Below are 17,169 nucleotides of genomic sequence, written 5' to 3'. Positions count from 1 at the left end.
TTAACTCACTTGAGGAGCTTTATCTCATGAGTGGCCCGCAATCCGCGGATTTTGGAACTCTCGGCTTCTACTTCTCGAATCTTAGGGTACTTATGATTATGGAATTTGTAACTGACACTGGGCTCTTCGTCAGAAACCTTCACCTACTGATTGCAGCATGCCCTAAGTTAGAGGAGCTGGGAATTCCCTTGCTCAGAAAAATCCAGGTACATTTGTCACTATCCAATTATTCCTTTAAGCCTTTATCGTGTGCATACTTACGTTTAGTTTACTACATTTAGAGTACAGTATGGAGCGTACTGGCTCATGCACCTGCTTTAAGGCGCCTCTACTTTGTGGAATATAACACTAGACGAAGGATACGTTCTCACCGAGTCCTGGACCCGTTCATTTTCGACTTTTTTGGTTACTTCGAAATGTGCCCTTCTCCCCTCATTTACCGACTGGAGATGCTTAGCTGCCACAAGAGCCTCTGGCGCTTAAGTTCGCTAGATTCTGCACCAGTTGAAAAGAGAACACGCGAGGAGATATGGAAAGACATAGATGGCCAGCGTGGATACGAGCCATCTCATTACCTACAAAGAGCGAATACCAGACCGCAACCCTTACGTTTCGGAAATCTCGGGCCAGGTTTGGATAGATTGGCTGTTCGAGTGCGCTGGGAAGATTACATGGAAGACGAAATGATTTCAACTATCAGAAATTATCTTCTGTAGTAATAGGTAGATTGGCTCATGCCATTATTACTAAAATTGTTCACAGTATTATTATTAGACTCGCTGGTAGGCATATCTGCTTGTATAACAGAAAGTAACGATTGTTTCGGGAATGCCCTTGTCCGGTTTTTTTGTTTCATGGATTTTCTAGGCTCTCTAGTATACCATGGCTCAGGGAAAGTGGCTTTCCTAAAACTTCTTTTGACGGGGGATGTTTGCAATTAGAAGCCAAATGATATGACATCAAAGGCCAGGGACTGCAGGTCGATAAAATAGAAGAATGCACAAAGAAATATAACATCTGTTATTTCTTGTCATTACTGCCAGTAGTAGCGCACTGATAGCATATCCCTGGGCCCCCTTTGATAGGGATATCAGCAGGAACCAAGTTTACACCGTAAACGGCAGTGAAACCTGCTTAGTCTGCATTGAGGGGCCAATTTTGCACTCTTATTACCATGTCAACCACAGTAGCCACTTATCGTCACATGCTTCGAATGTTGGTTGTCGATCATTCGGGCGGTTTCGAATCGTTTCCCGGCCATGAATGCATAGAAAGGCATGGAGATAGCTATGTCGACGGGCCCAAGGCTTGACTGATGGAGTATCATCAATGTGAAATGGGGATAAGTCATGTAAACTCGATGATCGTTTGGGAAAGCGTATCAAGTCCTAAAGACAAATTTATTGAGCGCAAGGCCATTCAAGGCCAAACGCACAGCAAGTAAATTAGCACTTTGATATCCAAAAAATTTCGACTGCCGTATATTTGGCTCCTTTTCTTTTTTGATTGGAGGTATGGGAGTTTTGATTTTCTTAGTGCAATTGGTGCCATGGTTATAAATCACTAATCATACCAGTCAACGTCGCTCAGTTGTAATTTACGAGCACGGAATCCACTCCGGGCTGATTTATCATTTCTTGAATCGCGGTGCGATGACGTTCGCTTGTCGGAACCTTTGAGTGAGCCTTTAGCATTGGTGTTTGGTCGTAGAATAAAGTGGTGGGTTGGGGAACTGTTGCTATCACCATCATTGCTATCATTGTCGTCACCAAGATCATAATTGAGAACCAGATTTTTTATTCGTTGTTGCTCCTCGCGCTCTGCTTGTTGCTGGGTCTTCATTGCAACTGCAAAACTGGAGTCCGAAGGGAGGTCGATAGTGCGTGTCTTAACACTCAAAGTTAGCAACATAGCTCGGGAACGTTCATTTAGAATTTGCGCATACCTGCTGGCGGTTTCCACGCTTGGTCATGAGGGAGAAGGGCATCGTGCTGGAAGGCGTAGGGGATGGTTCTTTGGTCTCTTCAACTGGAGCAGGTTCGCGGGGATTTGCACGTCTCATGGGCAGGGGGACGTCGAACATCGTTTTGCGCTCGAATTTTCGGGATTCTACACTTTCAGATACCATCTTCTCGAAGGCTCTGTCAAATTCAGCTTCAGCTTCAGGATCACGCTCTTCCTCTTGACGAGATACAAATATCTGCTCTTCTTCTGACTCGGATTCATTTTCATCATCTGGCTCATTAGCGGTAACCTATAAAATAGAGGTTAGCTTGACAGTAATGAAGCAGGCTTCGAGAAGGGCATACCTCTGCCTCGTCAGTAGAGACCTCTTCGATATCAGGAGCCGCGTCATCTTCAATATCTTCATCAGATGATGAGCTCTCTGCCTCATCCTCTGGTTCTGGAGCTTTGTCAGTCTCTTGCACTTGGTAGTTCTGTGCAACCGCCTCCGCAAACAGTTTGGTAGCTTCTGTAAAGTCAGCAGCGAACTTCCACTGTGGTCGAGTCAAGGCAAATGTGTCTTGGATGACAAAATCAACATCCATAGGTATAGGATCCTTGGTATGTAGATAGTACTTAAATTCCCATTAGTTAGTGTGGCATTCCACCATTTGGCCGAAATCTTGGGTATGTACCTGGAAAAATGTTAAGAAAAAGTCAAGTTTCTTCTTCGCACTTCCTCGGTCGAAACAAACACCGCAGGTATCTAGTATGGTGCACACCAGACGAATACGGAAATAATCATCTGGCATATCAAGGGGGTTTATTTTTCCCGGAGATGGTGTTCCACCCTCTGATTCCAAGCATCAGCAAAGTATAAAGGGCACTTATAATCTAGTAGGGCCTTGGCCAGCTTACCGTGTCCATAAGTAACAATACGGTAGAGGGTATCGAAGATCACTGGTGAGTCAACCATCTTGTAATTATAGAGTTCTCCCAAATACTTGACCTCTGAAATCCGTGACTGATTGAATTTGAAATCATTGTTCTCTAGACCGACGGTGATTCTCTCAAGGACATTGTCGATAACGCCAATCACAAAAGACTGGTGGTAGCGATATAGTGCGCTGATGATAATTGCAAGTAGATGAATATTTCCGTACTTAATTTTTCCTGGTTTGCTGAATATACGCTCGAGGATGTTGACAACCTAAGACCAAGTTAATATCCTTAAAGAAGTAGAATGATGGATAAAAGTAGCAGCTTGCCTCGGGTTCCTCCCAGTGTAACTTGCGAATAGCCTTTAAAATCTTAGTGTAGTTCCGCTTGTTCATATCCAGATATATCAGCTTTCGAATATACAGCTCCATTGGTGTACGCTCCTTTTGCTGAATGGCTGGTCGCGGTGGAGGATCGACGTAGTACATGGCATTTTCAATAATCATTCGTTCCTGTTGTCCAAGGTGCTGGGCAGATTTCTTTCGTCCAAGTGTTTCTAAGAACGATGCCATTCGGGGAGCTGTCTCGGGGTTTCTGAGGAGATACCGACCGCAGTTTTCCAACAAATTTCCTATGATCTCGATGTTCATACGGGAAAATTCGTCCAGGCTGACTTTGAAGCAATGAAATATAACGTGTTCAGGAACGACGCCGAATTTAGTGAGCTCAGCCAGGTATCTGATGTTGCTTGTACGAACTTGACCCAGGAATTCTTTTTGCTTGCGGCGTTGAAGGCTGCGGAATTCGTCGTCCAGATACGTGATTAGGCCCTGAGGAACATCGGGAAGATACTGGCCTAGAGTAGCAACAAGGCGAGCATAGAGAGGTAAGAGATCGGAACGGCCCTTCGGCACTTCTTGAACAGCTTTGACAAGTCGGTTTCGAGAGGCCTTCGAGTTCAAGAAACAAAAATCCAGAGCTAATTGATCAACAGCTTCCTTGTTGGCCAGCTCAGGAAGCTTAGAAAGCAGAGCATCGACTTGAGCTCCAACTGACTTGTTGACAATAGTGGTACCGGACTCTTCTGGTTCCCGCGCACTGGAATCACCTGCTTGTGAATCTGGCTTGCTGGTGCCTTCAGGGGCTGCAGTTCCATTTTGTCCTTCCGAATCAGGTTTCATTTTAGGCTGGTCATCTCCGTCTGCTTTCTTCTTCTTTCCGTCTTCCAAGAGCACAGCGGGGACTTTTCCCTTGAAATCTGCTAGATTCTCGTAGAAGCGTCTCTCTTCCTCATCTTCCCAGATACCAGCCCCTTCACCTTGACCACGAAGGTATTCGCCAGTCTTTACAAGGCCTATGCTGCCACTCATTGTGCCATCAGACGCATCTTTTTCAGCCAAGTCAGGCATTTCAACGCCCAAAATCTCACATAGTGATTGGGTATTGGACACCAATTTCTCGTGTGCCTTTGTCTGTTTCTCGAAATTAGATTGCCGATCCTCGAGGATCTCGCCGCTTTTCACGTATGCCTCTGCATTTCGGCGACTCTGGTTTGCAAGAGCCTTTTGGTCCCGACTAACATGCTTCTTCACATCTTCAAGGTATCTGTTTAACACATTTTTAAACCGCGTTTGGAGCTTCTCGGGTACGAGAGGAGGGTCATCAAGCTGAGCTGTGTTTGTACCGGCTTCATCCCCGGATGTACCACCCTGTGCTTCCTTGGAGGTATCTGTAGTGGTTCCATTTGTCTCTACCGTCTTTCTTCCCTCCTCGAGTGTCTTAATTCCCAATATGTCCCAGCTATACGTTCTAGCGAATAGTAGAGCCAAGGGCAAATTGACGTGTTCTCGATCGTAGCCAAGCAAATCCTTTAAAACCTCAAGGGGGAACGGTTCTTCATCCCTGTCCTGGTTCGGTTTCGCGGACTGAGACTGGCGAGGCTTAGAGCTTCCATCAGCACCTTTCCCACCCAAAGTTGGCACCGAGTCCTTGCACTTGGGCATAGAATCATCCGGTCTCTCTACATCGTCTAAACTCCGAAGCAGCCCAACAAGCCAGAACTCTGTTACGACACGGAGGAGAACCCTGTGCCGGGATAGACGTTCCTTTTCTTCCCTTTCACGGACCTCTGGCGTCCAGGCTTTGAGCTGTGCCTTATCCGGCGAGGTAAGGCCGCGGCCCAAGTTCCACGCCAGTCGTTTGGTAAACTCATCCGGGCCAAAACGCTGGTGGATTGCGCTGGCAATTTCAACACCAGCGGCGATTTCTCCCGGTGTCTTGAGCTTGCAGAGACCCTCATAAAAAGCCGATATGATTTCTGAGAGGTATTTATGAAGCGAAAGCGAGCGAACATCGGTTATGAATGTGGGGAGGCCTGCGGCAGTGATTCCTGTGCGAAGTCGTTTGATAAAGGCCGTGTTCTTCTTCAGCGAAGAATCTAGAGATTTGCTAACTTCAAAGACATCTGTAATAATCCAGCATCGAGTTTCAAGTTAGCACCTGGCGTTGGTATAAGAGCGGCCCTCCAAGCTTCGGATAGGACGATATGACGATACCTGTCTCTCCCGCCCAAACGAGCGCGTTTAGATCCCGGAGCTCTCCTGTGACGATAGATTAGCTATGATCTCGTAATAATGCCTGCCAGATACGGCGAGACGCCGTCAAGATTCAGCGTACTCTTTCTTGCGCGCTCCATGGTCTCCGCCCACAGATGCTTAGATCCCGCCCTGGTAACAGTACAACGAGGTTCCCCGGCTCTTCAAAGATACGTGGAAGGAAACGAAACGCGAGAGTTATGTGCCACATTAGGCAAAAAGATCTGAGCGAACAGCAAGCTGAGAGAGAGGTAGGCAATTCCGGAGTCCAGAGCGTGAGTAGGCTGGAAGATGGAATGGAACCTGTCGGTGGTCCAGATTAACTACTAGTTAGTGAGTTTGGCGGCAACACTTTTGGGTGAGGTCACCGGCTGGACACACAAATTAGCTACAATAATGGGCTATTCCTGCACTTTGCCCACATGCTCACAACCCACCCATAACTACTATATTGATTTATACAGCGGCTACCAGGGCGTGGATACGCATTAGTTCTACCGCCATCCAGATTGAAAATATTAACCAAAATTCCTCATTATTAAATATTTTTCGCTTCTATTTTTGCTACAGTAACATTATTAGTCAGCACAGTCTTAGTCAGCTTTCTCTTAGTAAGCTAGGTCTTAGTCAGCCACTAGCTGAAACTCCGATAAAATCACAGATATAGAAAAAACGACAACAACAATAAATCTGCTGGAATTGTGAAGTAGCTAGATGGTCAGTTGGTAATCACTGGGTTAGCTTCGCGGCGGAAAGCCAACCAACTTCTCTGTGGGCTTCCAAATCCTCAGGATGACTACTTTGGCCTCTGCTGCGATACCTGGCAAAGACTACCTAGCTAACCACTTGGAGCACTGACTAGTGTCATTATTTTCCGGAGCACCAACCCAGGTTGTTCTTGTTGCTAGTGTTACAGGGCTGAGGCTGGAGATAACGAGATTTGTATAGTTCTAGTTGATTTATGTGGATAAAAATACAAAACTACAGAGAGTCAACATGGAATCAATCAGCCGCTGGCCGCTTTAACAGCCCTACCACGAGCACTAAAGCGGCCATGCCACCCTCTCAGGCCCAAAAGGGCAAAAAGCGACGACATCGAAGTTTTGTTCATCATTCATCTATTCTTATCAGCAGCAGTAGAAATACATGATGCATAAGCTGCCAAAAGTTTCAACAGCTAACGAGTTGCGTCAGCCATTTATGGACCAATTTATATCCTCCAGTTCGTCCTTGTGATAGGACGGTATTACCCCATGCTGTCTGGGATATATTCTTGGTGCTATCACTGCATGCAGCGACCCTCCACTACGGTGCGCCCTCCGCATCTTTTGCTCTTATACTTGAGTTGAATCTGCTTCATTATAATCAGGCTGTCACCGCGAGCAGTACCAAAGGGTATGGATGTATGACTGATTCAGACGACCCAGATGTCAAAAACATTCCTTCAAGGGAGACCTGTACTAAATTGATGATAAAATATAGGCGAAATCTCGGCTTTCCTGCCTGGTTTCTAGAAATAGTTTGAGTCCAATTCCTATGAATTTATCCTGGTGGTGGCCAGATAGACTTCTCCTCCAAGCAGTTGCCATAACACGAAAGGTAAGACGCGTGTTTCTACAGAGTGCTCTAACCATCTATTGGTGAAGAATAGACAAGCTCGATGACTTGACGCCGTACTCTGCATGGCATGATATCACCTCGTGGCTGTGCACAGATGGTGACGCCCAAAGTCTCCATAACTACTTTACTTCTATGCATTGACAGCAAACACTAATCTGGTTTCCGCTGGCTTGTACGTACCTTTCTGGAGCAGAAAGTCGGAACAGTTAAGGTTGCCGTTTTACCCCCCCTGAGCATAACCGCAGCTAGTATAGTCGAAGTCGGTGGCGTGTCTAAAAAAGCCCTGGCGAGAGCGAGATTTGTCGCCAATAATATCTTCATTGGGAGCATGCTTCAATTTTTGAAGGGTGGTGCAGCTGGCGTTGTCCGTAGCGAGACCAGCAGAAGTTAAGCAAACTCCCTGTAAGTACCTGTACCAGTACCTGGGCCTGCAATCAATGGTGCTGGATCAGGTTATTCCCGCAGATTTCTTGTGCCACTGCGAGCCTGAATATGATCTCATAATTGGGGGAAAGTGAAAAGCCCCAGCCTTTTCGTCCGACATGCCATAGCTATATAAGAGCTCGAGCTCGCTTGTCGGCCTCCTGATGTCGTGTGCTCATTAAAATCTGAATTCAAGAGCATTGAATCAAGTCCACAATCATCGACTCGCTATCACCCCAACCATGATCACCGAAGAGCAAGCGAACCAACTCTACCACGAGCCTAAGATAGGCAGCTTTGAAGCTCCAAATGTCCACGACCATAACACTGGTCACACCTCGTCAGCTGTCTCATCCACCGAATCGAGTCCACAGCTTCGTCAAGGCGAGTGGAGACCCCAGCATAAATCTCGCCAGTATAGCTTCGATGCACAGGAGCAAAAACACAAGCTCCAAAGCAGATTGACCGGCCTAGTGAAGGGCAAAGAAACGGGCTTCACTGAACGAGAGGGCCATTGAAGTTAGTTATACATTGGTGGCTTTAGTGAGAAAGGAACAAGGCGGGGCCTTTTCGTTGCAATCATCTCCGATCGACTTCCACTATGATTTTCAGCGTTTGATCACGAGTAGTTATTGTTTTCCATCGTTTCTTTCCGGGAGGAAAAGGGGCCTTCAAAAAAAAATGCAACTAGGCAGGAAGAACTTAACCAAAATTCGTTGAATAGATATGAAATTTCTACCTGGTAGAATCCAACCGAACTAAACCAAACGTAATTTTACATCAAATGAAGAAAGGCCGTAAATCACAAAAAATAAATAGGTATCTGAAAGAGTAATCAAGAAAGGTGAAGATATCTAAGTAACCCGGGGAAAAAATCGGGTGACCGACGAGACACGCCATAGATAACTGCGGCTGCAATAGCGGCGGTAGATAGAGTCTTGAGTCCAATGAGCGACTCCTCTCGGACACGACCAAGGCGGGTGTAGGTCCTGCCTTTGACAGAGTCGTCTCCCTTCATATCGAAGTCGGTCCAGTCGATTCTCGACAAGAGCTTCTGATAGTCCAATACGTTGCCGGACCAGTTGTTAGTAATCAAGCCTTCTTCGTTCTTATACCAACTGGTACAGTTTGGATGAGCAAAGGATGATTTAGCCAGGTCCTTTTGCAGAGATTCGTTGAATTCATCAATACGATCGACCTTGGGTGTGATGGTGAGAGTACGGCCACGTTGCTTGGACCGAAGAACGGTGGTCAACATACTCAAGATGTAACGTGTCTGTGCCTCGACCATGAGAATGATGGAGCTGTGGCCGAGATTGGTGTTGGGCCCGTACAGCATGGCGAAGTTTGGTAGGGACTCGATGGTAATGCCGTACAAGCCGCGAGCACCGTTTTTCCAAATATCAGAGAGCGATCGGCCGTTCTCACCGTACACCTTTATAGGGTGCATGAATTCAACTGTACGGAAACCAGTGGCCAGTATTATCAGATCGAACTCTTGTTCAACGCCATCGGCCACGATCCCGGATTCAGATATCCGATCAATATGGCCGGTTTCAAGGCTGACGTTATCCCGGGCTAGAGCAGGGAAGTAGTCATCGCTGGTGATGATACGTTTGCAGCCCGGGGGGTAGTTTGGAGTCAGTTTCTCCCAAAGCTCCGGCTTGTTCGCTAGCTGTCGCTTCATCATGGCCACGCTGATTTTCTTCAGGTAGCCAGATACCTGAGATTCAGGCTTGAGGATGGAAGCAAACAGGCTTTCACGAACATCCATTATAAGAGCACGGAACTTGGATAGGACACCAGGTACGTATCTAAACATGAATCTTATGGGCAGAGTCATGGACATATCGTGGCGAGGTGCAACCCAGTTCGGGGTGCGCTGGAAGACCGTGAGGTGTGATACTTCTGGCGCAATTTCCGGTATGATTTGGGCAGCCGTAGCGCCTATAATAATAATACACCGTAAGCTAAGCCAATGCCAGGGGGTAACTACCAGAATAATGGAAGAAGAAGACTCACCATTTCCAATGATGCCCACCTTCTTGCCCTTGATGTTGTAGCTCCAGTCCCATCGGGCCGAGTGCATGAGCTTGCCCTTGAAGTCATCGATGCCAGGGATAGAAGGATAATGCGGGTAGTTTAGCTGACCAACGGCGGAGAGGAGGAAATCTGACGAGATGGTATATCGTTCCCCGAATTCAGAGTCCTTAGCGCCTTCAACGTGTACTGTGGTCTTCCACTTCTTCTCGTCTTCGTTCCAACGGCACTCCTCTACCATAGAGCTGAAGCGTATATATCTGTGTAGGCCGTACTTGTCTCCGACATCATTCAAGTAGTTCTGTCACGCATATCCGATTAACAATTGATGCATAGATGCTTAAGTGGAACAGTGAACCGTACCAATATCTCTTCCTGCGAGGGATATAACCTGGTCCAGTCGGGGTTCTGCGCAAACGAGAAACTGTAGAGATGCGAGAAGACTAGAAACAGTCAGCAGAGAACGACCCGGCAAGAGGCAGACAGCCATACCGTCACAGCAGCATCCAGGATACTTGTTGTCCTTCCACGTTCCGCCCAGTCCAGCGCTTTTCTCCAGTATAACGAAGTTGCGGATGTTGTTTTTGAGCAAGCTGATGGCCATGCACATTCCTTCAAAGACACGTTAGCAAATCCTCTATGGCCAGAGCAGCGCCAGAGAAGGCCTCTTACCAGAGATACCGCCGCCAATGATCACTATCCCGGCGTCTGTGAAGCCCTTGTTGCCCGCGGGCGCCTGCCACACTGCCTTTGAAGCCATCTCGACGCTGATCCTGGGCTATAACTAGTTAACCAGCTGTTCTGCGGCCAACAACCTCGTCCAACAAGCCCTGCCTCATCCCATATATATAGCAGCAACCATCGCTGCTCGGCCGACACTTCGGATGCTCCTCGTCTTCGTCCCCATCGCATCCCCAGAATCCAGATCGCAAGCTGTGGACCGACTCCATGTGCAAGCCGAGGTTGCGCATCCTGTGAAGATCGGCGCAACTTTCTGTCCGCGCCCATCGCGAGGTCGACATCTCGATCGTGCGCCCATCTTCGGCGTGGCGTCACTCTGGCATGTTAACTAGCTATCGCAGCAGTGAGAGGAGCCGACGAGGAGCTGTCGTGTGGCTGAACCGTCGCCCTGCGGCTGTCGCTGTCGCTGTCGTTATCTCGTCGTTAACTAACTAGCTGTTAATAACCAGGGGTGGAGCGCTTGACTAGCCAGGGGCTGAGGCTGTGGTGGGATAACTAGAAATACAGATCCAGATGGCTGCTTGAAAGAGGCCTCTATCAGTAAATAAACACAGTGGAAGACCAGGAGCCGAAGCAGACATCGCCGTCAGTCGCATTCTCAATAGTTGCTGCTTGATCACCGCTGCAATGGCTACGTACACCGTCCAGCAGGGCGACTACATGTGGAAGATCGCCAACGACCACGGCATCGCCCTCGACGCCCTCATCGCAGCCAACCCGCAAGTCGCAGATCCCGCCGTCATCCAGGTCGGCCAGGTCCTGAACCTGCCTGGCGCGGCGGGCGGAGCTCCTCCCGCTGCTGATGCTGCTGCTGCTTCCGCCCCTCCGCCGCCCACTGCGTCCGCTGAGCCCGCCGAGGCCTCGCGGGGGGTGGCCAACGTTGCCTCCGCTGTGCCATCCTTCCAGGGCGGAAGACAGGGCCTGAAGACCGTGGGATACTTCACAAACTGGGTGAGTCTGCTCTCTATATTTGTCTGGCTTCTCCTCTGCTGGGTTGATAACCATGTGCTCTAACGCTCCTGTGCTGCGTAGGGCATCTACGGACGCAACTATCAGCCTGCGGATATCCCAGCGAGCCACCTCACCCATATTCTCTGTACGTATTAGCTGGTGTCTCTTCAGTAAACCTGCTGATAGATCTCTTTAGACTCCTTTGCGAATGTGCGGCCAGAGACAGGCGAAGTGTGAGTGAGACTCTGCCGAATGTTCACCATAGATTATTACACTGCTGACTATATACGTGGCTATAGCTATCTCTCAGACACCTACTCAGACCTCGAGAAACACTACCCCGAAGATTCCTGGAATGATACCGGAAACAACGTCTACGGATGCATCAAGCAGCTCTTCCTCCTCAAGAAACAGCACCGTCATTTCCACACCCTCCTCTCCATCGGCGGCTGGACGTATTCCTCCAACTTCGCTGCGCCAGCATCCACTCCCCAGGGCCGCGAGACCTTCGCCCGCTCTGCTGTTAAACTGGTAGCCAACCTGGGCTTCGACGGCATAGACATTGACTGGGAATATCCCAAGGATGACACTGAGGCGTACAACTTCGTTCTCCTCCTCGAAGCCGTGAGATACGAACTAGACAAGTTCTCCGCTGAAGTTGTCCAACGCCCAGACGGCGGTAGGCTGCTGTTGACCGTTGCGGCGCCGTGCGGAGCATCTAACTATGCCGTCCTCCGTATGGCGGATATGGATCGATACCTTGACTTCTGGAACATGATGTGCTACGATTTCGCAGGTGGATGGGACAGCAACGCAGGACACCAGGCAAACCTTTATCCGTCCGTGGATAACCCTGCCTCCACGACGTTCTCCATTGATGCTGCTCTCCGTGCATACATGGCTGGAGGTGTTCACCCGGCAAAGATCATTTGTGGTCTGCCTCTGTACGGCCGGGCGTTTGAACAGACAGATGGGCCCGGGAAACCGTTCCAGGGCGTCGGTGAAGGGTCCTGGGAGAATGGTATCTGGGATTACCATGCTCTCCCCAAGGACGGGGCCGAGGAGTACAATGACGAGAACCTAGGTGCTAGTTGGAGTTATTCTGGCAGTGAAAGAAAGATGATAAGTTACGATACGCCGCTGATCACCAGGAAGAAGGTGGACTACATCAGAGGCGTTGGGCTAGGCGGAGCAATGTGGTGGGAACTAAGTGGCGACCATCCCGTTGACCACGAACGGAGTTTGATTAAGACGGTCGTAGAGGGATTCGGAGGCACTGGTGCGCTGGAGATGCGAGAGAATAACCTGAACTACCCAACGAGTGAGTACGACAACTTGAGAAGCGGGTTCCCATGAGCGTGGACGTAAAAAACGATACAAGGGGGCTAGGTTCCCGTAGGTAAATAGATATGCATAATGAACTGGATTGAATAACCTAACACAAAAAGCCTAACAGCTCCGAGATACACAAATAACCCATATAGGGGTGGGTAAAAGGTAGGTATTGGTAATCGGATATTTTGCACAGGGCTTTGACACTTACATCTGGCGGTGTTGGTAGGAGGGGGAAGAGGGGAGGGGGACATGTAAGAGGTAAGTTCATTAACAATGTTTTTGTTTTTTGTTTTTTTTTTTAAACAGGGTTATGTTTCTGCATGGCAGAGGAAAAAAGGGGGAGAAAACATCAACTTCAAGGGTGGGTTTGGGTATGTTATTCATTGGCATCAAAAGGGGGCTAGGTGAGAATGGTGGCAAGTGCCGGCGGGAATGTCTAATATCTAGGGGGGGAGTTTGTTTTGGGGGCATCCAGGATAAAAAAAAAAAAAAAAAAGGAAAAAAAGGAGAAACCAGACAAAGGAAATTCGAAAATCAATTAAACATAATACAATCGGGAAGGGATATAAAGGGGGAAGAGTGTCAGGACGTTATTGGTCATACATCATCTTCCGCGCATGGAGCAGGGTAAATAATCTTCCACACTGCTACGCTGATGCAACCCGTGGGACCAAATGGGTAATAATTTTTTTGGAGTTTTAGTTGGCATTGTTGAAGAGAGGATAACTGGAGGTAATTGCTGAAACAGTAAAAACTCATCCTTATGCTGGAATGCAGTGTAGACAACTTTTATGGGGTCTTGGGCCGTTTCCAGAAGTATTGCTAGACAAAGTTAGAAATATGTCGATTATAGAACGTGGCATTGAGTGTATTACCTTGTGCTGTTTCCTGCAGTTCCGTAGTCCTGGTTTTCGTAGTTCGTTGACAACAGCTTGCTTTCTCATCTCGTCTGTATCGAGATCAGGGGTATAGTAATACTCGCATTCCAATTGTTTTCCCGCAGCATCTTTGCCTTTACGGTTAACAGTCCCAATGCATCTGGTATCTTCAATGATGGATCTGATAAAAGTATTGGAGACCTTGGGTTTCTTCGACGAACCGGTACCAACAAGGTCAGAAGGAAGATTGCTGACAATAGTTGAGAATGGTGTTGAAGAGAGTCGTGAGAAGGCTAGTTGGTTTATGATGTGGTTTTGAATTGCAGATCGGGATGAATCCGTCGACTCCTTTGTAGATGATGATTCCCGAGCCGAAGCGCTGCGTTTGAGGGGTTTCTGGTGGGGAGAAGCTGTGGGGGTATCTCTGGCATTGACAGCAGCCATACGAGGAAGGAGATTCTCTCCATATGGACCGAAGGAAAACACGATTGGATCATTCTCTTCGTCATGTTCGGATAGCTCGTCGGATTTTGTTAGGTTACTAGAAATTGAGTTTCTAGCATTGGCATCACTCGAGATAGAGGCTCGCTCAGTGCTTTGGGAGGTAGACTTGGGGTCGGTAGTGGATTTTTTAGGTCGTACGGGAGAGGGTTCGTCCTCATAGACAACAACAGCATTGGGTACAGAGCGGCTGGATGTCAAGGGATCGGCAGAACCGAGGGATTGAACGGCGGGGGAGGGAGAAACAGGAGACAGTAGCCTTTCCCGAGACTTGAGAGGGCTTTCCGAGTAACCGTGACGAGAACGAGAGTCTGCGTTTCGAATAGGAGACGATTCGTCCCATGTATGTTCTGAATTTGAGTCCTTTCGTTCGGGACGTGGCCATTGAACGAGTACACGCGAGTCCTGAACATCGATCATCACGTCTGCATCCCTGATATCCGAAGTAAACGTCTTTCCTTTGGCTAATTCATAGGTTTTCCCCTGACAGTGCAGCTTGATACCGTTCCAGCCCATGCATAGAATCTCGATCTTATCCCTATCAAATGGGTGGCTCGCAGGCTTGAAGTAGGCCTTGACGTGGACCCTCGAGATGAGACGGTTAGGCGAGAGTTGATATGAGCAGGAAGCACTCGATCTCCCCATGGTAATGGGCTCGCCATCCTCCTCGAGCATTACACACGGGACGTCTGACAGAGGGGCGCGTTCCGAGGTGACCGACTGAGTACGTTGAAGAGCAGGAGGGATACGCGAGGGAGACGAGCTTAGAATGGCAGTTGACGAAGTTGGGACGGGGGTTGGATACGTCGAGAACGAGTCCTCGCCCTTGAGAACCCTCCGCTTTGCTGGTCGAGGGAGCGGCGGAGACGAACATGGCTCAAACGGCGGTAACAATGCAGCACGCTTCACACCCGCAGCAGACTGCCCCTGGGGGACCTTTCTCGGAGGAGACGAGTCCATGCTGACAGGAAGAAAGGGGACAACGCCCACCAGCTGCAAAACCGGCTCTGGATACCCTTCACTGGCGTGAATCGTTCATAAGAATTTTGGGCTCTCTCTCTTGCTCATGGGGTGGAGACAGAAAAGACGATATCAAGTATTTTGTTTATTACACAAAAAAACTAGACACGGCGGCAAGCGAGAGAAGCGAGACGGAGCGGGCAGAGCAGAGGGATTATTTGAAATTCTGCGGTGGCCGGTGGTCAGAACAGAGCCGCCTCGAGGTCGCGAGACCAGAAAAAAGGAGTAAAAAGAATTGTGTGGGAAAAAGATCACGGTCAGGGTCCCCGGAGGATGCCTGTCATTAAACGTATACACGGTGGAGGCGACGCGTTTGGTGGCTGGACGGACGACCCGTGACGGTAATACCGCGCGAAAGACGAAGTGAAACACCACACGACGTCCGGCTGCAGAACAGCGCCCTCCAGCAACGCAACGCACGCCGCAATGCCCGTCAGCGAGATGTCTCCAGGCGGTGTTCTGCGTGCACTTCGAGCGGCCGTGAAGCTTCGACGTTGAAGTTCGAGACGCGCTTAAACATAGAGAGAAGCACGTGAGTTGCTTATGTAAATCAGGTCACGGCTTATGTAAGTGACACGAACCATGCGGTTTTCACGTGATAGGATCTTATCTTATCTCGAAATTCGCGATGAGCCAAGACCCGCGCCCCACCTGCCCGTTTCTTATTTCAACCTCACGCAAGGGAATGACGGAATAACACAACAGCCCAGCCCTCTAACCATGCGATACAGAGCTCTCAAAAGGTTGTTAGTTGCATGAGAAGAACACATACTCCGTATTCGAAGCGGCATCAAACCGTGCATTATCTGGGTCCGTTGATGTCAATCAGAGCCTTGGTCTGTGGGTTTTTGAGTTCGAACTACTGCAGCCAGGTTTGAAATCTAACAGGGATACAGGGCTGAGTCGAATCAGTCCAGATCTAAGTATATCCTCGGCCTCAGTGAAATGGCGTTTCCAAAAATATAAATAGCTCGGGAACACAGGACCTTTTTCTATATGAACTCGACAGGAGAGATTAAGATAGAAAGCAAGAAAGGTGCGTGTTTGCCACTACTCGATTTTTGACCTAGTTAAGTGACATCACTTTGGTTTGGTAGTTTGGACTGCGTTAGTCACTAATCTTAGCTATCTAACGGGTCTCTTAACGCTGGACTACTCCCTCAAGAAGTCGGGGTCAAAGTACCCTCTTGTAGCCCTATTTACGGATGGCCTGCCTTCCGAAGGCCTCAATATTCTAAAGGCTAGGCGTATTCCTACGCGACATATATCCTTCCTTCAGCCCACGGTACATAAAGACTATGGCAATGATGTTCGTTTTTATAACTGTTGGAGCAAGCTGGCGTCTTTCTCGCTTGTCGAGTACGATCGCGTCGTGCAATTGGATAGTGACATGCTCGTACTCCAGAATATGGACGAATTGATGGACCTTGAACTAGATGATGCTGCCTTAGGAGGCCGAGGCCAAAGAGTGTTTGCTGCATGTCATGCTTGCACTTGTAACCCATTGGATATACCACATTATCCGAGTGATTGGTACGTTGATGACCGTTTGGACTAGATATCATTGCTTATCTCATCCCACCAGGTTCCCGAAGAACTGTGCTTATAGCAGTCAGCACAGTAACCCCGATCAAGCACAAGTCCAAGGTCCTCCCACAGGGAGAAGGGAAACAATGCTAAACGGAGGACTTCTTGTGCTTAATCCCTCGGAGGAGATATATAATACCATTCTCTGCCAGCTTGAAGACCCCACAGCAACCATGCGATATGCTTTTGCCGATCAGTCTTTGCTTTCAGACATTTACCAAAAGCGCTGGGTACCTCTCCCATATATATACAACGCTCTGAAGCCCATGAGATGGCCAGGAGTTCATTCACAAATCTGGAGAGACTATAAAGTGAAAAATCTGCATTATATACTAAGCTCAAAGCCCTGGGACGATGAAGACCTAGAGGGTTGGGGCAGCAAGCAGAAGAGATATTCAGTCACTGATGAAACCCATGACTGGTGGTGGAAAATTAACAATGAAAGGATGGCCGAAGAAAAGGCAAATGGCATAATCAGAGATGGGTTTTGAGAATGAGGGTCAAGAGGCCTGGGAGCCTCTTATTCAATGGTAGCTCCTTTTCAGATGATTATACTCCGTAACTGGCTAGCTTTATGGGTAGCTAGTTACCGGCGG

General features: G+C 48.5%; 6 protein-coding genes across 6 annotated transcripts; 3 read left to right on the top strand and 3 right to left on the bottom strand.

The window, feature by feature from the left end:
- Positions 1-1,381: 1,381 nt before the first annotated feature.
- On the bottom strand, positions 1,382-5,578 carry ARB_04754 (uncharacterized protein; the record flags this gene model as incomplete). Its single annotated transcript, XM_003016419.1, has 9 exons — positions 1,382-1,563; positions 1,602-1,887; positions 1,946-2,254; positions 2,310-2,579; positions 2,640-2,797; positions 2,863-3,154; positions 3,213-3,514; positions 3,536-5,347; positions 5,521-5,578. 9 exons carry the CDS (start codon positions 5,576-5,578, stop codon positions 1,382-1,384), a joined length of 3,669 nt encoding a protein of 1,222 aa, XP_003016465.1.
- A 2,777-nt stretch (positions 5,579-8,355) lies between these two features.
- ARB_04753 (flavin-binding monooxygenase, putative) lies at positions 8,356-10,164 on the bottom strand (the record flags this gene model as incomplete). Its single annotated transcript, XM_003016418.1, has 2 exons — positions 8,356-9,794; positions 9,924-10,164. 2 exons carry the CDS (start codon positions 10,162-10,164, stop codon positions 8,356-8,358), a joined length of 1,680 nt encoding a protein of 559 aa, XP_003016464.1.
- Positions 10,165-10,928: 764 nt separating this feature from the next.
- ARB_04752 (uncharacterized protein) lies at positions 10,929-11,315 on the top strand (the record flags this gene model as incomplete). The annotated part of the gene is made up of 1 exon (XM_003016417.1): positions 10,929-11,315. The coding sequence occupies one exon, from the start codon at positions 10,929-10,931 to the stop codon at positions 11,313-11,315; it is 387 nt and encodes a 128-aa protein (XP_003016463.1).
- Positions 11,316-11,504: 189 nt separating this feature from the next.
- ARB_04751 (class V chitinase, putative) lies at positions 11,505-12,608 on the top strand (the record flags this gene model as incomplete). The annotated part of the gene is made up of 1 exon (XM_003016416.1): positions 11,505-12,608. One exon carries the CDS (start codon positions 11,505-11,507, stop codon positions 12,606-12,608), a length of 1,104 nt encoding a protein of 367 aa, XP_003016462.1.
- A 768-nt stretch (positions 12,609-13,376) lies between these two features.
- On the bottom strand, positions 13,377-14,926 carry ARB_04750 (uncharacterized protein; the record flags this gene model as incomplete). The annotated part of the gene is made up of 2 exons (XM_003016415.1): positions 13,377-13,409; positions 13,463-14,926. The coding sequence occupies 2 exons, from the start codon at positions 14,924-14,926 to the stop codon at positions 13,377-13,379; spliced, it is 1,497 nt and encodes a 498-aa protein (XP_003016461.1).
- Positions 14,927-16,659: 1,733 nt separating this feature from the next.
- ARB_04749 (uncharacterized protein) lies at positions 16,660-17,064 on the top strand (the record flags this gene model as incomplete). The annotated part of the gene is made up of 1 exon (XM_003016414.1): positions 16,660-17,064. One exon carries the CDS (start codon positions 16,660-16,662, stop codon positions 17,062-17,064), a length of 405 nt encoding a protein of 134 aa, XP_003016460.1.
- Between the last annotated feature and the right edge of the window lie 105 nt (positions 17,065-17,169).

The sequence above is a fragment of the Trichophyton benhamiae genome, assembly GCF_000151125.1.
Source record: "Trichophyton benhamiae CBS 112371 chromosome Unknown contig01989.5, whole genome shotgun sequence".
In the NCBI taxonomy this organism is placed as follows: Eukaryota; Fungi; Ascomycota; class Eurotiomycetes; order Onygenales; family Arthrodermataceae; genus Trichophyton; species Trichophyton benhamiae.
Note: the sequence above shows the minus strand (reverse complement) of the source record. Positions and strands in the feature narration are given on the sequence as shown.